The 21396-nt window shown below is 51.8% G+C and overlaps 1 protein-coding gene across 13 annotated transcripts in view; it reads left to right on the top strand.

The window, feature by feature from the left end:
* AIFM3 (apoptosis inducing factor mitochondria associated 3) overlaps positions 1-21396 on the top strand; it is a 49014-nt gene that overhangs the window by 1429 nt on the left and 26189 nt on the right. For 4 of the 13 annotated variants that reach the window (XM_065033988.1, XM_065033992.1, XM_065033991.1 and 1 more), the window contains exons 2-3: positions 11311-11430; positions 18336-18549. In XM_065033988.1, the coding sequence (XP_064890060.1) occupies positions 11400-11430; positions 18336-18549 (245 nt within the window). In that variant the 5' untranslated portion in view covers positions 11311-11399. Of the gene's footprint in view, positions 1-11310; positions 11431-12675; positions 12713-13771; positions 13848-15494; positions 15745-18335; positions 18550-21396 lie in introns of those variants that run through there. The other 9 variants (XM_065033994.1, XM_065033995.1, XM_065033993.1 and 6 more) reach the window with 7 other exon arrangements.

Here is a 21396-nt window from a genome sequence, read left to right as displayed (position 1 = left end):
TGCTTTTGGTGTTTTGCACAGTGAGTTTTGTTTGTGTTTCTTGGGGCCATCCAAAAGCAAATTACTTGGCAAAGCCAAATCTGCTGTTTGCTCCAGGTTGGTCAAAGCAGATCTCGTTTTTTGCCAGGAAGCAGCTGGAAAGGCAAAGGTTTGCTGGGAAGAGGTGTGCTGAGGGGTGGGCAGGAGCGGGGGGCTCCTGGGGAGGCGAGGTGGTGGAAGGAGCAGGAGGGGACTGGTTGGGCTCTAATAGTGTCAGAGCTGCTGGTGCCAGCAGCTGGGGGACCCTGGAGTGGGGCCAGGGAGGAGGGTGGGGATGGGTGCGGAAATGTCAGGAAATTGGGAGCAGGCAGGTTGGGCAGAGGGCAGCGGGAACCGGCTGGAGAGCTGTCTGCGGGAAAAGGGGCAGATGGCTGGAGAGATGCAGGGGAGGTTGGGGTGTCAGGGAAAGGAGAGAAGGGGCGTCCGGTGTGCCAGCCCCCCTGAGTTTGGCTCCTTTGCTGCGTGGGCAGGGGGTGGGCAGCGGCACGGCTGTGAGGGTGTCATGGGTGCAGCATCCTCGAGGGGGAGGGACGAGTTTTGGTTACACTAATGAGTGTTTTTCCTCCAGTTGAGCACCCATGCAGGGAGGCTGGTCTGTGCAAGTGCTCGGGCTGTGGGGAGGAAGGCTGTAGGACGCCTGTGTTCATCCTCTGTAGTACAATTCCTGAAAAAAGTGATAACTTCAGGATGGACACCCGGCTATTTATTTTCACCACAAAATTATTTTAAAAATACAAGTTTTCCCTGCCTTAAAAACATGGTCTTCTGTCACGCTCTCTTTTGTGTGACTTGGTTGTCCTCCCACTGTGTCTTTCCACAATTTTCTTGTGGCAGATGAACGCTGTGCCCCTCCCCAGAGTCAGAGCAGGGCTGGCCCCTGTTGCCTTGATAACACAGAGCACACGGCATGGTTCGTGGGGTGTGGGGAAGGGCCTTGGGACCCCCGATGCTCTGGCCATGCCTGAGCTGTGCTCAGAGTCCCACGTCCAGAGGAAAGACCTGCTTTCCTTGGCAGCAGAGCCCAGCCCATCCTGAAGATGGGGCAGTTTGCTGAGCCAGACCTGGCAGGGAACTGGAGCTCTTGATACTAAACTGGGAAATTTCTCCATGTACTGGTGGCTGTGGCAGCTTGGCTGTGCCTGGGGTGGTGCAGTGGGTGGAGGATGGAACCCCGCGTGGGCAGAGAGGGAGGCTGCGGGCAGCTCGGGGAGTCAGCAGGACTTTGTGCCAGCAGCTGCCTTGATTTTTGGTGGAGTCACTCTCTGCAGGGCAGTGGAGGCAGCAGGAAGGTGTTTGTGGTCTGCGTGACACTGTAGTTGCAGCTGTGGTCAGACAACAACCAGAGCCCAAGTGCCGTCTCCCCACCACCCGCTCTGCGCCGTGGGGAGCGCGGTCTGTGCACCGCGGGTCTGTGCCAGCTCCCGCTCTGCCAGGCTGTGCTGGGACAGAGGCAGACCGGGACTGCTGCAAACTGGTGGCCCATGGAGACTGGCTGCATTTGGGGAGGGAAGGAGGTCAGCTGCAGGAGGGTGCTGTTGGCCCTCTGGGCTGAAACCTGTCCCTGGCAGGGCTGGAGAGGCATGGTAGGGGTGCTGGAGATCATGGCAGGGGTGCTGGAGATCACGGCAGGGGTGCTGGAGATCATGGCAGGGGTGCTGGGGGCTACGAGGGTAATAGGGCAGAGGCAGGTGTGCTGGGACTCTTGGGATCCACCTTGTGTGTTTTTATCAGTGGTCTCTACCCACAAGGCAGCAGATGCTGCTGAAACACGCTGAGGAGGCAGAGGTGAAAAGCATTGCCAGTGGCTGGAGCTGCACCACTGAGCAGAGATGGAAGAGAAGTTGGGCATGAGGCTGTGCACAGGGAGACCAGGAGTGAAACAGGAGCTGACCTTCATGCGATAACAAAGGAGGACAGGTTGGATTTACTCGCCAGGGACAGGGGAACGTAGAGTCACCACTCTTAAACCTTTCTAACATTCCTGTGCCAGACATGGAAGGACCTGGTGGAGGGTGGTGACCCACCTCATAGTTCCGGCAAACACAGTGGGAGTGGAACTACAGCAAATCCCCAGAAAAGTAAGAGAAATGGGAAGCCCTTGTCTTAGGAGGACACCAGCAGTGTGAGTCTGGTGTGTGGGGGCTGGTGGTGTGGTGACTGGCACAAGGTGGGTCAGGGTGGGCAAGTACCTGGTTGGGGTGGAGCCACACAGGGTGACGTGTGATGCAATGGTGGGGCTGGGACACAGGGTCCGCTGCTGGCTGCCATCGCATGGGGTGAGGAGGTGGCTGGGGAACAGGGGCTTGGGTCACAGTGACGTTCAGGACCCAGTGGGGAGCGGAGGTGCCTCGAGGCCAAGGACCAGAGCCCAGGCTGCTCTGCAGGACACGCTGCACCTTATGGGATGTGCTGGAGAGGCTGTGGGGGGGTCTGTGCTTCGCTTCGTTTGTAGGGTGTGACTGAAATGGGTCTGCTGCTGGGACTGCTCCACGGTTCCTGCTGGGCCTTGTGATGAAGATAATATTTTCCATGTACGGAGAATTGGCAAGGAGGCAGCTCTGTGGTAGATAGGGTATGGTTTGAGTTCAAGGGTTGTTTTTTTCCACAGCAGGGACCAGAGTCAGAGCCAGCTTTTCCCTGCAAGTGTGACAAGTACCTCCAGCCGCCCCCTCCTCTTGTGTCCCTGCTCGGGGGCGCAGCTGCGGAGCCACATCTGGCTGGCTAGAAAAGACACCTGTTCCTGTGTGCTCTGCAGAGCAGGTGAGGCTGTTTGCAGAGAAGTCTTCCAGGAGATGTGGAGCTGTCGTGTGTCCTCTGTTCCCTGGCGTGCCCAGCCCATGGTGTTGCCTGCTGGTAGGTGAGGAACTGAGGAGCACAGGTCAGTCAGTGTGTGTCCAAGCTGATAGGTAGGAAAGTTTTGCTTTCTCGTTTTGAAGATTGGTTTTGACCACAATTAAGGGTTCAGATAGAAAACCAGCCACATAACACAACCAGCCAGAATCTCTCCCCTGAGCAGTAAGTATGGTAGAAAAACGCCATTATTGGTAGAGATCATGGTCCTTCCTAAAATTCCAGGTGTCTGTTTGGATGCTATCCCTGGGTACAGGTGCCTCCACAGACTTTCTTCTTCTGGCCATAGGACTTTCTTTCAGATCTAGGTGATTTGTGGCAGCTGGTAAGATCTAAGTACGCAGGGCATAAGCTTGTTGGTGAGAGACATTTTAAATGTCCTTATACTAAACAGGAAAGAAATTACTCTGGCATGATCTGATATGGACTCTCCAGGGACATCCAGGGATGTCCCAAGAGTGCTGAGTTCTTGAAATGGTGATGATATTGCTGTGAGTCCAAAAGTTATCTGCAGTAACTGATAATGCTTCTGAAGGACAAAGTTCTTGAGGCAGAAATGAGCTTATGTTTGCAGACAACAGAACTGCGATACAATAAAAAGAAAAAATTATTGTATGCAGGGGCAGTTAAAAACCAGCAGCTCCTGTTGAGCGTGGAACTGCAGGATATGGCCTTAGAAGACCTATGATACAAATGACTGAAAACTAGAAAAACAAAGCTGCCACAGGGAAGAGAGGTGGAGGGAGGGAGGGCACAGCTGGACTCCTGGTTCTGCAGCAGCAGGGGATCCCTGGCCAGAAATGGCCCCGAGGAGCCCTGGCAAGGGGCCATGCTCAGTGCTGCAGAGGAAGGCGAAAAACCCCCGGGGACCAGTGCCAATCTGCCCAGGGGAAAAAAATTCCTTCCTGACCCCAGAACTGGCGATTGGCTGTTCCTGAGCATGTGAGCAAGACCTGCTGCCTGGCCCCCTGGGGCTACCATGGCTCCAGCACACACCAGCAGTGCCCCCCCTTTCCCTCCTCCACTGGAGACACCTCAGGGGCTCATGGCAAAACTCTCCAGAGTGTTGGGCCTGGGAGAAAATATGTCATTCCCAGGAAACCTTTAGGTGCTGCAAAGTGTTGAGAGAGTGAACATCTTTGAACATCTCTACTTACCATTTCTAATGGGTGCTGCATCCTGCAGTGGAAAAGGTGTGGATGGGGAGCTCTGGAGTGGTTTCCAACAGCCAAGAGTGGATTTTCTTGTTCCTTGTAGACCAGTGAGTCTCAACCTTTTCCACTGCTACTCATCTGAAAAGGCTTTTTACCCTTGAGGACCTCCAGGTGTTAGTAGGTCTTCTGAAGTCACGAATGGCATTGTGTCCATTTTCTAAAGCTTAAGGCAGGATTAAGGTTAGGTCCAGGCTTGTATCTCACCCTGCTCAGAGCTGGAACTGGATCAGACGACACTAGAGACCTCTTCCAGGCTACATTATTCTATGATAGGGCAACAAAGATGCTGAAGGGAGTGAGGCACCTCCCTTATGAAGAAACGCTGAGGGAGCTGGGTCTCTTTAGTTTGGAGGAGACTGAGGGGTGACCTTATTAATGTTTATAAATATACAAAGGGTGAGTGCCATGAGGATGGAGCCAGGCTCTTCTCGGTGGCAAACTGATAGGACAAGGGGTAACGGGATCAAGCTGGAACACAAGAGGTTCCACTTAAATTTGAGAAGAAACTTCTTCCCGGTGAGGGTGGCAGAGCACTGAACAGGCTGCCCAGGGGGGTTGTGGAGTCTCCTTCTCTGGAGACATTCAAAACCCGCCTGGACATGTTCCTGTGCGACCTCACCTGGGTGTTCCTGCTCCAGCAGGGGGATTGGACTAGATGATCTTTTGAGGTCCCTTCCAATCCCTAACATACTGTGATACTGTGATACTGTGATGATCCTGTGGCTACACAACAGCTCTTCAGTGCAGTGCTCCCAGAAGGGGGATTCAGCCTGTGATGCCTGTTAACAGCTGCAGGATCTCCTGCCACAGGCACGTGAGGCTGCCAGTCAGTTTCCCAACCTCTCCCAAGAGCCTTGGTGCCCTTGGGGCGAATGCTGGACATGCAGCATCCACGACGAGGAGGAGACCTTTCAATGCCAGAGGAGCAACATGGAGCCAACAGGGCAGAAACTGCAGAGGAAGAGGTGCCATCCTGATGGGAAATGAAGACCAGCATGGTAATGACCACAACTGCATTGGAGCTACCATGTTGCCCTCCCTGCACTAAAAGTTGCTGAGTGGTGACACGTCCCTTTGGTAGGTCCTTTATCCTGCTCTCGGGAAACAGGTATCTCGGGCGCCCATGCTGTCCACCTTCTCTATTGCGGTTTTCTTCAGTGTTCCAAATGGAGAAGTTCTTCCTCCACCTTGGGAAAGATCTCTTCTTCATCCTGAAGGAATGGCTTCCTTAGGAGGTATCTCTTGCTGATCTCTGCTCTGAGATACTGGTGTGCGTCCTAGAAGAGATCTTCCTCATCCTCACTCACATAGACATGGCTTTCCATGAGCATGCAGCCCTTTTCCTTCAGACTGGTGCTGTCAATGAAGAGACAGAAGTAATCTCCTTGGGAACAGAGCAGGTTCCAGATGTCCCATTTGGTCACTTTGAATTCCAGTGGCTCCTCAGAAACCTCTTCAAAGATCCTCCAGGTGCTCTCCCAGGTTTCCTCCAGAGCCTACTGCAGAGCACTACAAAGAGAGTTCAGCTGTGGTGGAGATCTGTGTGGAGAGGACAAGCCTGCTGGTCCCTGCCAACGTGCAGGACCTGCAGCCTGGTTTGCTGGACCCATGGCAGAGATCATGCAGGGATTTCCAGCTGTGGGGGGGAGCGAGCCCCCTGCCTGGCGAACCTGTCTCCAGTGGAAATCAAGAGAGGATGAAGACTGGCTGAGCGCATGACGCCGAACTGCCGGGGAGACTGGAGGTTGGTTGCTGGTGGTGGCAGGATGCTCCCATTGTTGTCTGGTTACCTTGGACTGATGGTCATATTCTTGAGACCTTACACCTTGGGAAACTGAACTGTGTCCACAGACAGCTCCAGGGCTGGCTTGAGTCTGGCCCAAGAGGAGGACAGGGCAGTGGAGGAGGTGCAGCTGTGGGAGGACCAGGGCCTTGTCCCTGCAAAGCCTTGAGGATCTGGGATTGTAAAACCCAGAGACTGAGACATTTCTTGTTCTGGTAGCCACAACCAAGATCCTCAGGAGTTGGCAGCTGCTCCAGCATCTTTGGCCCCTCCGTCCAAAGGCCCTGGGGGCCTATGGTCCAGCCCCCATGTAGGCTCCCTTCTCTGGGAGCAAGCAGTGGGTCAGCACCACAGCCCCTGCCTTCTCTGGCCTGATACCCACCAGCTCCTGGTGAGAGAAGATCACTTCTACTTGCTGACATTGGGAACCTCCACATCACTGAGGAGATGGGAGAAGATGTGGAGAGGGGAGGCGAGATGTGGGGCAGGGCTTGAGAGGGGCATTCAGTGGGGTGGGAAGGGGACAGAGCTGCCCTGGGAGTCTGTCTGGGGGACATCAATGGGCCGGGGGTGGGCACTTGTTCTGGGCAAGTGGGAAGGGGATGAAAAGCAGCCCTCTCTCCCCACTTCTCCCTGTGGTGGCACTTGGCCAGGTCAGCAGGCAAGGGGCAACTTGGGTCAGGATGATGTCTGTAAAAAGGTGAGGGCAGAGCCAGAAGCTCAGCGAGGGGGTCTGGAGGAGCCAGGGGAGACCACAGGGGCACCTCCTTCCACAGCAGGTGAATCATGGCTGAGGGGACCCTGTGAACAGTGTAATGAGTTGTCTGTGCACAGTGCTCCACATGGAGATGTCTCCAGCTGACATCCCCATCTGGAGCTAGCTTGGACTGCAAACTGGTGTGTCTGGGAGATGCCCATGTCACTGGGCATGGCTCAGTGTTCAGACATGCCAGATTTCTAGGCAGGCAATACAGAATTATTCACAGCAGCAAAACAGGTGCTGAATGTGAAATGTTGCAGTTGGATATGATGGACCTTGGTGGGCAGGTGATAAAATGACACTGTTTCAATAAACACAAAATAGTGGTCAGGGGGGAAATACTAACTATACCTGCAACATAATATATACTTATATACTTACCACATTGCCACTTGGAAAGTATTTTGAAGTCACAGAAGAACATTCACTTAACCTAGGAGCCTGGGGCTCAGCAGTGAGAGGGAAATACAGTGCTATTAATAACTCCATCATACTGCGCCACGTCTCAGAAACGGTGCAAGCTCTGGATCCTGATCTGTGCATGGGTTGCCTGAACCCAGCAGGAGACATGGGCTGAAGTGTCACCGTATGCCTGCCCTGTTCTTGCCTGCTCATGGCATGGGCGTTGGTGGGCACTGTCAGAGACATAGACATCTGGGCTGAGCTGCATGATCCTTCTTCTGGTCTTAGATCCCTTGCCTGTAGTGAAATCGTGATGTTGCAATATTGCAGTTTTGCAGCTGTGTGGTGGAAGTTCTAGGGGTTAGTAGCACTGGATTATTTTCTACATTTCCTTTGCTGGATTATTTTCTACATTTCCTTTGCTGGATTATTTTTCCCTGTTTGCTCTGTGTGGGAGCAGGGTGGTTTCTCTGGGGTGTGCTCCTGGGCAGCGCTCTCTTTGGGTGGTGCTGGAGTCCTTTTGCAGACAGCCTGTTGCAGGGCTGATTCCCCATTCACACTGGTGTTCTTAGAGATGGGGTAGTATGTTCCTCAGCGCCACGACAGTCGCCTCATATTTTGACAGTGCACTCCTTGTTGCTGTCTTTGAGCAGATGCTGAAGGTGTTCCTGTACAGTTGTGGAGCACAGAGTGGTGTTTTGTTCAGGGAACTGGTTATGAACTGGTTTACTGAGAGATGGATGTCAGCTGCCTGACCTCATATAGGTCAGTGCATTACACCTCAACAGCCAGCAAGGTTTTATGGATAATCCTGGGTTCAGTTACACTGTTTTGTACATGAGCTTATTTCACTTTCCTAGCAGAGGGGAGATTTTGGCCATGACTCCTGCAGGATCCCGCTCCAGATCGGTACCTCTGGATGCTGCTGGCAGTGACACGGTCCCTTTGTGTCTCATGAGCTGGTCTGGCAGGGCGCGCTGGTGCCTTTCTGTAACAGCTGGGTCTCAGGTGACTTTTTGAAACACCTCTATGGGCTTGCTGGGAATGAGGCTGTGGGCAGCCAGATGGCTTCTCCGCCTGTAGTGTCTGCTGAAATTGTACCAAGAACCATTTTGCTTCTACCTGGTTAACTCCAGGAATGCAGGAAGGACACCCAGAAATGTGCACTGTCCTCTGCTCCAGCCCGCACAGCCTGGAGATTTTGGGTGTCTTGGTCAGCCAGAGCACAGCCTGTGCCTCCCAAAGGCCCAAGGGGACATCAGTGGGGAAATTAGGAGACGGGAAGCAGGCCTGAGGGGATGGCTTCCAATTGCCATCATTAAGGTCCAAACAAAGCAAAGGCATCTCAGACAAATGGTTGATACTCAGGGACAGGAGCTCTGACAACCCCCCAAGTCCCTCGTAAAACCAGACAGACCAGCTAGAAACCAGTCCTTTGGACTGTTCGTCAGCCTCTTTGGGGGCTTGGAGAACAAGGAGGTGTCCTCTGGCGAGGCACATTTGGGAGCCACCCTTCTGCCATCCAGCCACCGCCCCCTGGCTGGGGGTCCCGCTGTGCTCCCCCAGGGGTGCAGCACCCCAAGGCCTCACTGCCTGCGTGTAGCGCAGCCCCTGCCGGCACCGCGGCCGCTTTCTGCCGCAGGAAACCCACCACAGCAAATGGCTGCTCCGGGTTAGCGGGGGTTTGGTTTGCTCGTGAGTCGCCTGTGACAGCCGGTGGTGGCGGACCTCCGACAGGCTGGTTGCCTTCCGGAAGAAAGCACAGCCTCTGTGTAGGTGACAGTATCTTTGTTTCAGCTTTCTCTTTGCTCTCCTTTGCGTGGCTCACGTTGTCTCATTGGCACGTTCTGCTCACCACGGCATCTCATTTTGGTATGAACCCACTTATGTGCAGTTTTATTTCCCTTCTGGCTTGATGCTGAGGATGTCCTGGATGTTCCTCCCAGCCCATCCTCCATCACCTGCTCCTCTTCATCACTCACCTCTTGTCTCCTTTTGCGTGGTATTTTATTATATATTTTATGTTATAAATAAAGTCGTGTTTTTGGGCCAATCAATCAACTTTATTAAAGTTAACAAATTAAAGCAAGCGGTAATCAGGCAAAACAGCGCTGGGTGACCGGGGGAAGCTCAGTTCCGCCAACGGCCCGCACTCAACTTTTCGTATGTGCTTATATATGTTATACACTCGTTCACGCGCTGGGACGCCCTGACGAGTTAGCTCCTGGTTGGCTAGTCGGCAGTGTCCACGCGCTGTCCACGCGCGTCTACCAGCTCTGGATTGGAGGAAGATGTTGCTGGGTGTCGCTGGGTGTTTCTGCCTCTGGAGTTCTGTTATCCGCTGCCCCATCCAGGCGTTGGCTTAACTACTACTACAAGGTTCTACAAAACGTAATCAAACTTGCACAAGCACAGTTACTGCTTACAACAATATGCATAATATAATTGAATCCTACTCGATTTGTTCAACAATAGCAATTTTGACCATCACTTATTACATTTTACACTAAATTATTGCCCTGTATCACTGATATATTGATGTCTCGAGACTCTGTTTCTTTGATACAAATCCCTTTTCCCTTTCTTCCTGCCAGTTTTGGCAAAGGGCCACACAGCAGTTACTGCATGTGGCTTCTCTGCTGTGTGTTTCCCCAGTGCTCCCAAATCTTCCTCCACGTTTGTGCACCATTTTGCATGGCTTTTTTTTTGCATTTGCTCTTGCATAAATATTGGCTTGCTGGTTTCTTTGAGAGCTTGTGAGAGAGTTCTTTGCTCTTCCTGCTCCATTTGAGGTTCCCCTTTGCAAATGAGCTTGTTCGGCAGCTCCACACTCTTTGCAGTCTGCAGGCAAGCTTGTGTAATTTTTGTCCTGTTAATAGTCTGTCCCACATGGGTACCCCTCAGTAGCCGTTATCAAATGGCACGTGTTCACTTTGCACCGGTCTCTTGTTCCTCTATAGTCTGGCTTACTCATTCAACCTGCTCCAGGCTTTGAAGGTGCTCCTGCAACGCGCCTGGGACTTGGCGGAGGTCACGCCACGCACAGCAGAGTGGGGGCTGGAAGGTGTGCGGGAAGGAGTGTGTGTGTTTCGGAGGGATATCGCTGAAAACAGAGGGATACGTCCAGATATTATGAGTTGGTGTTTAAGGGGAGAAATTGCAGCGCTTGGCGTCTGTTTCCTGGCACTTCTGTATTTTCTTTTCATCAGAAAGATCTCGAGGCACTTTCTAAGCTGCACAAAGCCTGCTTTGCCTGTGTTAAAATATCCTTTGGAAACACTTTTAACTTCCTACCCACATCGGGAGGTTTTGTGAAAAATAAATGGCAAAACCACGGTAAAGCCATTCAAGTAGAGGTGCAAATGGGTAAAATTAATTAGATGTTCTATTTATTGCCAGTTGTGTTGTATTAATCTTTCCAGTTTTCAGTCAAGGCATATAAGCAAAAAGATTTATCCTAATTCTTATTCTGTACCAAATCTGAGAGCACTATCAGTCAAGGCTAATGAGATAAACACAACTTGAAGTGGACTGTTTGCCAGGCCCATTTATATGTGAAAAATGTTGTCTTAATAGTATAAAAAAAAAATAGAGGGGGGTTGGTGCAAAATGGCCTGATATTGAAAACTCTGTCTCAAATAAATAATTGTTCCAAAGTGAATGGGGTTTCTGCAGGAATGAGCATTACTGGGAAGAGGAACCTTGCAGGACCAGCAATAAAGTAGATTTCTTTTTTCCATCACCAAATAATAAAAGCAAAAAAACCTGACTGAAATGTATTTATGGTAAAATAACTGCGTTTTGGCTGTGACCAAATGTGCTTAAGAGATTTAATTACCAAACGTAGGTCTTGGAAAGTTATTGAAGTCTGAACATAAATGATACAAGGGCTTTTATAATTTTAAACTTTGAAAGGATTATTGAATTTATAAACTTCGTAACTGAATTTACTGTCAACTCCCAGGCCGGTGGCCCCAGTGCCACATTTTCCCCGTGTCACTCAGGTCGCTGGGGGGGTGTGTGGCTCGGTGTGACTTGTCCCCGTGCTCCGTGCGCCCCTGTGCTCCGTGCGCCCCTGTGCTCCGTGCGCCCCTGTGCTCCGTGCGCCCCTGTGCTCCGTGCGCCCCTGTGCTCCGTGCGCCCCTGTGCTCCGTGCGCCCCTGTGCTCCGTGCCGTGCGGGCTGTCCGTGCGGGCAGCAGCGCTCCTCGCCTTCCCCTCCCCGCCGGCACCTCTTCTCACCCAGCTTTTCTACCCAATGCAGGTTGTGAACGACGCCTGGAGCCCGGGACGGTGGAGCAGGCGGTTGGTCGGTGGGGATGTGCCCATGCCCTCGCTGACCCGCCCGCCGCCATGGGAGGATGCTTCTCAAAGCCCAAACCAGGTGACCGCCCTCCAGCTCCGTGCCCTGTCACAGTGTCCCTGGGGGGAGAAGTAGGTCAGCGGTGGCCGGGGGAATGTTAATTCTCGGCTCCCGCAGGGAGGATTAGCGGCTCATTAATCCCCCCAAATTCCTGGGCACTCTCTCTCCCAGGCCGGGGGCCGTGCGGGGGCTGTGGCGGTGCAGGGACAGGGGCTGAGCTCAGCTCACACCCCGCAATCCCAGCCCCGCACCTCCCGTACCCCCGCAGTGCCCGGGCAGCGCTGCCCCTGCAGCCCCAGCTGGTTCGTGTGGCTCCAGCTCTTTCCTTGCTGCCACCGCTTTGCCACTCGCTGACCAGACATTGTGTTGTCATTGCTGGAAGGGAACGATCAGGGAAGGAGCAAGACCACCTACCCTCGATTTCTCAGTGCTTTCTAAGTCCCACCATCCAGGGCAGGTCCTGGGGCTGCTCTGCTTTCTGGATTTTCTTGATGAAGCTTGTCCGTGTGTGCTGCCTCCAGTGGGGAAAGCAGCTGTAGGCACCTGGACAAGGAGGATGTTCCCCTTGCTCTGCACGTTCCTGCCATACCTGGGCCGAATGGGCTCCCCGCTCTTGGTGGTTCGGCGAAGGTGGCGTACAGAGGAGTGGAAGGTGCTGCGGTGCAGCCCGTGGGGGGAAACTGGCGGGTGGGGGGAGGTCTGGTGTGGAAGTGTCAATGTTAAGCCTTGTCCTGAGCCCCTGCCAGCAACATCATGAGCAGGCACCGCGTGGTCACCCGGGCTCATCATACTTGGCAGCACCCGCGTCGCCGCAGCGCGGGTCCCCAAGGAGCAATGCTGGTGCGGGGGGGCTGGGGCAGCCGGCGTGTCCGAAGCTGCCGTCAAGGAGACCTCCCGTCCTGCAACTTGTTTTGGCCACCTAAGAGGGAGCTGAAGGATGACCCTGTCCTTGTCACCTGCTCCTGCCCAAGGGCAAGGGGAATCAGATAGTTGCACTGATCCATCGGATCAGTCGGCATCAACACGTAGCCTTTGTGGGTGGAAAAATATCTTTTGGGGACCTTCTATTGGCAGTGTGTCTCCATTGCCTCAGGCACTGAGGATTTCAGCTTGAAGGACTCGAACAGAGGGGCAATATAAGTTGCTTGTGACCCACTGAGTATCCACTGAGTGAGGTCCTCTGCCTTTGCTTTGCAAGGCACAAGAAGAAAATAAAGGTGGTTTTTCTGCCCTTGACCTGTGCTGTGATTATTTTACAGGTCATTGCAGTGCCAAGGTAACATGGCATTGGACACTGCAAACTGTAAGTTTTCTTTAATGGAAACCCACACTGTTTGTATCCTTCCTTTAAAGGTTTAAGAGGTGTAAATGCATCCAGGAATAAATGCCTTTGTTGACTAAACTTGTAACAAACTCTGCTGGCAGTTCCACTTTATTTTATACCATCAGCAAAATTGTGTTTAATCTTGGACCGGCGCAGGACAAAAAGTGCTCTGCAGGCATATTTCCTGAGCTGCAGATTTTCATGTAGAACTGTATTTGCATAGCAGGGCCAAATGACTGAAAATGCTGTCTGTGATGTAATGGTCTCTGCAGCTCTGGTTTTGATTAGCAGTCTTCAAAGGCTTTTGACAAGCCCCTGGTTCTTCATCTCAGTGGTTACAAAACCTGCAAAAGCAGTGAGGTAAACAAATGCATTTGCAGCTCCCGATTGTTCTGGCGAAGAGATTTCACAGCCTTTTTCTGTGGTTTTGTCATTCCCGTTTCTTGCAGGAGCTGTGCACCCTCAGAGCTAAGTGCTGGACTTTCTTATTTCTAAAAATGTATGTATCCTGTGTAAAAATGAGGAGGAAATCATGCAGGGACAGAACAGAGCTATTTTCTCAATCAGTGCTCTTTTGACATGAAGGGAATATTTCAGATGAAGCCTGAAGTCCACAGAATTTATTCAGACATTTTTGAAAGATGTGTGCGAGGTTCTTATCTGCTCCAGCTTCTTATATCCAAGCGGGGACCTCGGTCCCCCTGAGCACCCTCAGGGTTTCTCAAGATAACCTTGACATTGCACACAAGTCACTGTTTGCCAGGAAGACCTTTAGATGAGCAGGTCACCAGTACAAGAGCTTTGGGCAGTGGAGTCCTGCAACAGCAAATAACTATGCAGGCTGTACTGGAGGCCAGCCCTGAAGTCTGGCTGCTGCTGCAGTGCCCGACCCCATCCTGCTTTTTAAGAGTTTAATTAAGAGCTTATGTTCAAGCAGCAGTGTAATCTTCCATTATCTCTAGTGCTGCAGTCCCGTGATGCCGGATCCTCTTCTGAAGGCCCAGTTCTCAGTCTCTGCACATTTTTTTTCTCCGGGTGCGTGGTGCATACGTGATGAGCTGCCAGCTGGCAGCTTGCGTGGGATCCCAGCACCCGCTCTGGGAGAGGCAGCCAGGTCAGGATGACGAGTAGCGGGAACCATCGTGAGCCAGCGACTGCTCGGTGTGAGCTGCAGCAGCACCATCTCTGCACCAGGCGTCTGAGAGCGGCTTGTAAAACCTATAAAGTTGTGGTTATTTTTCTTTGCACGCTCTGCTTTGCTCAGTGCTTGTTGGTGGGGCAGGGCAGCAACGCCGGCACAGCACAGCGTGTCTGTGGGCCAGCTTTGCCCTTGCACAGAGGATGCACTTAGCTCTGCGCAGGGAACATGTCCCCATTGCAGCGGTGCTGCACACTGCTGGAGGAGGTGCCATGGGCTCTGTGTCCTGAGCTCGGCTCTGAGCCTGCTCCCAGGCTTGACTGGCAGGTCCTACCTCCTGGTTTTTGGGAGCGTGGCATTTGCTGAACAGGCCATCTGGAGAGGGATGTTTGACATGATGATTTTGTCCTTAGCTCTGTCATTTTTAATGGAAATGGTGTGGAGTCCCTTTGAGACCACCTGGAGTAGTTGTTGAGGTTTGCAGTTAAGAGGTGAGCCCTGGGGATGAGAGCAGCCGGCAGAGCCAAGCGAGACCCCAGACATGTCCCACAGTGATGGATTTACTCTGTGCTGGCTGCTGGAAAATAAACCCTGCTGTGGTAAACTGGGCTTTCTGGCTGTGCCCGCTGTACCCTGTGGGTCCCTCTACCATCACCACCCTCGATGTTTTTCTGTTTTCCGGGGCTCTTGGAGCTGTCAGCACCATACAGCCGGTGCAAAGCCATTTTCTGCCCTCAGTGCTCATTTACTGTGCCTGCGGCCCCCGAGCAGCAAACCCTGAGGCATCACAGGGTTTTGTGGCTGGGGAAGGCAGACGAACAGCTCTCCCCCCCCACCAGCCTGGCTCCACCGTCCCCTTTGGCCAGGCATCTTCATCTTATCCAGAACCCCCAGATTCAAGACAAGTCTTGGCTCATGACAGTTCTCTCTTCACCTGCGCTGCCATTTTAGCTTAGCATTTTCCTTGTTTCTACCATTTTAAGTAGGATGCTTTAAATGGCCTAATACTCGTAGTTTGAATTTACTCATGCTGCAAAGCTAATCTTGTGGTAAAGAAGTCTCGGGTCATTTAGTTTCCCTAATCTTTTAAAATAATGGCCATGGCCCTGCACTGCAGCCCAGCCACCCTGTGCCTGCCAACATTTCCAGCCTCGTGTCTCGGGTACCTGCCTAAAAGCAGTCAGAGGCTTTGACTTGTCCCATGAGGACATGAATAGAGAAGGAATAAATTTATGGGAGATGTAATGGTGGGGGTATTAATGACTGACTGTCAGGTGTTAATGACATAAAGGAAAGCACAAGAGCATCATGTCCACAGTGGGAAAAATAACACTAAAAACACGACAGATGGGGCTGGGGCACAGTTCCTCGGCATGTGCACAGCGCTTCCAGCTGTGCAAAATATATGGTCTTGACAAGAGTCCATATCTTAAGCAATTATATGATTTTTGGAGAGCTGACTAAGGATTTTTGAATGCTAAGAGCTGGCAGTGCTGAGGTGTATGTGGATGTGCGGCATTAGGCCCTGCTAATGCCCAAACTGTTTCATCTACTTTTTGTATGTTCTTATAAGCCCTGGCCTGCTACCATTGTCCTTCATATATATATATGTCTGTGTGTGCATATACAGATAAAAAATACACATATATGTACATGAACACACAAAACACATATATACACATATATATATGTACACAAGTGATGTTGATGGCACAGAGCAAGCAAGCATATCTACATATCTATACCTCTGCCTGTATCTGTATATCTAGATGCATACGGTTGCTGCTGTTGCCTCCTGCCATGGCAGTCCTGCTGTGTGACAGTGGTGGCCTTGGCTGGTCCCTGAGGAGTTGGCCACCGCACAGGTTTGTAGGTGTGTGCCTCAGACTTTCCAGACAGTTTGCTTTAAGGTCGGGAACCTCTTCTAGCAGTTGTAGAAAAACACTGTCAAAGCAATGGAGGGCGCTGGACCCAGCCACGCTGTGCCAATTGCATTTCAGAATTAAACGTGGGTTTGTAAAGATTTCATTTAAATGCCATCTTCCCTGGTGGAAATGGAATCAGTTTGCTGGGTCAGCTCAGGTGCTGCTGAGCCCGGATTCCTGGAGGGATCATCCCTCAGGAATGCAGGTCTCCAGCCAGAGGGACACCCCACGGGGCTGCGGGAACGAGGACGAGAACAAGGAGGAGAAGGGGGATAAAGGGTCAGGGAGAGGTGAGTGAGAGTTACCCCCCATGGAGGAAAGAGACTTTAAACATCTTTTTCCTTGGATCATTTTTCCAGCAGTGTTGGTGAGTGCTGAGCAGGGACAGCTGGGAACGCTGTCACATGCTGGTTCCAGAGACCTGCTGCTTTTTGCATCTGTTTTTCTAGCTGAGAAAGAAGTGAAGAGCTCAATCTCCATCTTCATGCACACAGGTTCATAGGCCCGTGGGTCAGTGGGCACTCTGGGTGCTCACCTCACACAAACGAAGTTTGTCAGATTTGGGGTGTTGGGCTGAGGGAGAGATGGGGGTTGTTCCCCACAGGGTGAATTCACCCGCATCAATGTCACCATCAGGGCTTGGAGCCACCGGCCTCGCCGCGCCGGCCTGGTCTCATTGACAGCCGCACGCTGGCCGGGCCACCGGGAAGGGCAGCTGCGACCCCTCCAGATAAATGACTCCTTGACTGTGATCACATGAAGTGATCCTCCTGTTTCTTTGACTGATCGCGTTTTCCAGGAACTGGCATCAATGGATGTTCATTGTATTTCCTAACTCCGTCCTGGAAAATCCATGTCTGCTTTCCAAACGCCATAGGAGAACAGTGCTTATGGAAAGCGGGCTCTTTGCTGGGTGCCTGCAGGGAGCTGAGCTGCTTCTGGCAGCTGCAATAATGCAACAGAAGTTGACATTTTCAGTGCGGATAGGCAGAAAATGGCTTTACTGGGTCTGTCTGCCAGGGCCCTGGTGAATCCTGCCCCTGGCGACTTCGAGGGCTTGGCACGTTGGTGAGAGCTGCCCCATCCCCTGCCCTGCTGAGCTGGCAAAGAGCAGAAACTCGTACGACTCTTGGCACAGCGCCTGCCTCCGGTGCCTGGATGGCCATGGCCACTTGCTTTTCTCCCTTCCTGAAGGAACAACCTTCTCCCCAACCCTTTCTCCCATCACCCTCTCAACAGACTTGCAATAAATGGTGTGGAGCAACAGATGAAGCTGGGAAGACTTGTTGCCCATTTTTTTACTCCAGGGCTTGTGTTGCTCTTCTGGGGCATGTTGCTACCCTCTCTTTGCCTTTCCTTAACCTGTTTCATGTGTGAGCTTTAATTTTTATCTGCTGCACAGCTTTTCCTGTTCATGACACTTATAAGATGGGGAAAGTTCCACAATCCCCCATTTGCTTGGGACGCCTCTTCAGTCTCTGGCACTCTAGCTCGCTGTAGAGCTCCTCTGGGCCTTATAAATATTAATGGCTTTAGTTTTATGAAGTTCCTAGGAGCTAAAGTGATGTTTTTCACTTTATGGTACAAGATCTCATCACCAGCTTCCCCTGGTGCTCCCCCCGGGGATGGGGCGGGGGTGGGTGGCGAGGCTGGGGGAGCGCTGCCCTTTGCGGGGCTCAGATGGACGTCTGCATTCCCCGGGGGGTGAGGAGAGTCCCCCCGAGCCCCTGTCCCTGCCTGGGGAGGGGAGGGCCAGCAGCACATCCCGCAGGGGAGCAGGGGGGCCGCAGGGGCAGCTCCGCGGTTGTGCTGTGCCAGCACTGCCCTGTGCCAGCACCCAGGGTGGGGACGAGGGGACCCACAACTCTGGTGTCCCCTGTCGTGGTCGGGGGCGATGTGCTGCACTGGCACAAGCAGCTCCCGCGTGTCCTGATCCTCTGGTCCCCAGGCTGGGGATGCTTCTATTCTCAAACCTGTTCAATGGCATAAACCTAAGCAAAATGGACAATCCTTGCTTTCCTCACTTAATGCTGGAGATTCACTCTGTGCTGAAAACCTCGTGCAGAAATGATTTTGGATGTTTCTAGTTCCTTGTTAATTGGGCTCCCTCTGACAAAGCAGCTTTATACACCATGCAGTGCTGCCTTTCTCTTTCAGTTAATGTTACCTACAAACAGTTGAAGGGTTTTTTGAAGCCTGTTTGAGCCCTTGAGGCCTTGGCTTGCTTCATGTTTAGCTGCCTGAAGTTGTTTTCCACTAAACAGGACAGGAACTGTGACTGAGGGGTGGTTTTGCACTGATGACTAATGCCTGCTTGCAAGAATATGTACTTTATGCATGGAGAAAGAACAGTGGAATAATGGGCTCGGGTAATCAAGCCAGGTTTTGTATTAAATATTTTATCCTGCCAAGCAAGGCAACCAAAAATGTTTCTTCTGATGTCTGTCAGCCCCTTTTGAAGTCCAGGGAAGGAGGGCAAGGCAGAATGACAGCAGAACCTCCAGCTTAATTTTAATGAAAATTTCCTTTGTTCCTGCAGTTGAAGTGAAAATCGAAGTTGTGATACCTGAGAAGGAGAGAAGCAAGGAGGAGATGTCACCCAATGGGAAAGCCAGCCCCCTGATCTACAAAGTCAACGGGACTGCCCGGCATTATCACCTTGAGGAGCATCCCATTGCCAGCAATCCCTACCACAACCCAAAGGACGTGGTGGAAGCATCCGTGTGCCATGTGAAGGACCTGGAGAATGGGCAGTAAGTGCCTAAAGGTTTTGCAGGCAAAACTTGAGAGACCTTATAACCCAAACCAAACCCTCTATCTTGTTCTTTAGTGGTTCTGGAGATGATAATTTAACTTAGTAAATTATTTCTTCTCTTCCTTCTTAAACAATGACATCATGTACAAGTGACAGCTGTTTTTTACCAGAAGGTCTGCTGTTCCCTGCACAGTCCATCCTAGGACTTGTCTTAGAAAGATGTGTTGTTTTTTAGCAGAATTTCTCAACAGGCTCTGCTCGGCTTGCATTAGAAAACCCTGACAAATTTTTATAAATGTATAGTCTTAGTAGTTTTACAAAGCAGCACGAGTAGTGCACGGGTGGAGCCGACGGGGTAGATCGTGTGCTCCATCACTTCTGCAGTGCCTTGCTCTTCTAGCCAAGCCCTTTCTTCTCTTTCAATTTGCTGTTTCACCAGTGATGCAATTTTCCAAATTTTTCGCTAATGGCAACACTCTTCAGCTGTGTACAGTTTCACTGCCCTGATTTTAAGAGTTGAAGTCTCAAGAGTGCCTGTCCTGCTCACAGTGGTTTACAGACTGGTGTTTCTTTTCTGCAGCATGTTCCATTAGTCTGATGGCCAACATCTCAGCAGGCTCTGTCCTTGTGTGAAAGAAAACACAGTTCAGAATAGCTCTTATTCCAGTGAAGGAGTGATGTCAGGTGTGTGGGACACAGCAGGAGTCTGGCAACTATTTGCTTTAAATTGAGCTATTGTTTGTGATAATGTTCTAGAGGAATCTGTGCTAAATGTAAGGGGCTTCACAGGCTATAAATTCTTCTCATTAGGTAAGTTCATCCAGGAACTTTTTCATTGTGATGGGAATTTATATATTAGACCGTTCTACAAAGGGATGCGCAGGTCTCTGTTGGATTAAATCTTTGTGCAGCTGCAGGCTCCACTGCAGCTCGGAGAAGTGCTGGAGGGCCATCAGGACCTGGAGGCGAATGGCCATATCCCATGAAAGGTGGGAGTGAGGAGTCGTTAGAGATGCCCTGGACCAGGCGGCAGGCACAGCGGGTGCAGGGCTGGCTGTGTCCAGGGGCTGAGGGGACACCCCTGCCCCTGCGCAGGTGAGGACAACAGCCAGGCTGGGGCATGGGAGACCTGGGGCAGAGCACAGGGGGGCACTGGGATTGCCTTGAAGCTGTAGCAAAGCAAAAAGGGGAGACTATCCCAGGAAATACTGTTTGCACAGGGAGGGTCCTGTTCCACTGTCAAGACGTAGCCTGATGGCTGAACACCAAGTGTTCACGGAGACAGCTTCTGCTAACTTAATGTCTAGGGCATTACTAAAGGAGTGTGCTCAGCTTTGGTGCCCCAGTGCAAGAAGGAAGTTAGAAAATTAGGGCTTTGATAGATACATTGACTGGAAAGCATGCAGCGTGGAAGATGAAAAGATGTGAAGAGCTCTGCCGGTCACAGGAGCTGGCTGCAGTCCGTGGGAACACACCTGGCTGCAGTCCGTGGGAACACACCTGGCTGCAGGCAGCTCCTCAGCTAAAGCCTGGCCTAGAAACTGGCATCGGTCTGGAAGCTGGGATCACACTTCAACTGTGTGTGCATGAAGCTACTGAAACACGCGACCAGGCATGTTAGTGGACATGCATTCACTGGTCTTTTTCTAGCAAACTGAGTCTAGCTCAAAAGAGAGGTGCTGCAAGAAGGTTCTGCAGCTCACATAAGCAACAGATCAGACCAAATGAGCCACGTCCCGCTCTGATATCTGGAGGGATTTTCTGGGACATTGGGCAGGGTGTACATGGGCACAGACTTAGCGCGGGGCACTGGCACGGGGGTTCGGGCACCTCTCAGTTGTGTTAGTGGAGTCTGCAAGCACAAGGTACTCCTTCTGCTCACCCTTTCTGGCACCAAGATGGTCTGAGCAGAACCAGTAAAAGATACTGGAGGATAAACTCCTAGCAGGTCAACTGGGAGGGGTCAATGAGCTGCAGACAGAAAACAGCCCCCCAGTGCTCCCTCAGCTCCTGAGCAAAGGTCCTTTGCAGGCCAGACCTGAGTTTTAACTGGTGCTTCCCAAGTTGGGGGTGGAGTGGGGCAACAGGACAAATTCCCAACTGAGCAAATAGCTCAGCTGGGAACAGTTCAGCCTGAATCACCCTCTTGCTTGCTCTGGAGTGAGTGTGGGATTGGCCACCTTGCAGGTGGCTGTGTGCTGCCTTGAAGACACCACGTCTTGTTTTTGACTCTCTCAGATCACACAGTTCCTTGGGTAAGTTGTAAACTCTTTCACTTATCTTATCTTCCTGTAGAGTTATGGTTGTCATTTAACAAATGGCAGGTTTTATGTGAAGTCCTGCACAGCTGTGGAATGCAGCAAGACTTGTACTGCTCCGTTCCCCTTGTGCTGACAAAGGACCTGCAAGTGCCCAGTGTCCTACACAGGGAGGGAACAGAGCTGCACCGCTGGGGAGCGGAGCTGCCAATCTAATGGGACAAAATGATTCCCAGGGCAGTTGTGATGAGCTATGCTCCTGGTTTTGCCCAAGGTAGCAAGGAAATAGAGCATTTGCTGTTACTCTGTTGGGGCAGTTGATGCAGGTGGAGCAGGCTCATGCATGGAGACTTGTCCAAGGTGAACCTGAAGGTGTTACAGGTGTGCTGGTGGGCTGAACCCTGGTCTCATCACCATGACTGTGATGCAGAGAATTGGGCAAGTGTCTCTGTAGCCTGGGTGCAAGTGACAGGATAGAGTTGAGAAGTTACCCGAAGAGGAATGAACATGCAGAATGTCTCCCATTTGCCTGAGACCCATCATGGATGCACCACACTGGTGGATCACACATGGCCAGTAGCTTTCCT

This window comes from Columba livia, chromosome 17, assembly GCF_036013475.1.
Source record: "Columba livia isolate bColLiv1 breed racing homer chromosome 17, bColLiv1.pat.W.v2, whole genome shotgun sequence".
NCBI classification, from domain to species: Eukaryota; Metazoa; Chordata; class Aves; order Columbiformes; family Columbidae; genus Columba; species Columba livia.
This window is presented reverse-complemented; position numbering and strand designations above follow the sequence as displayed.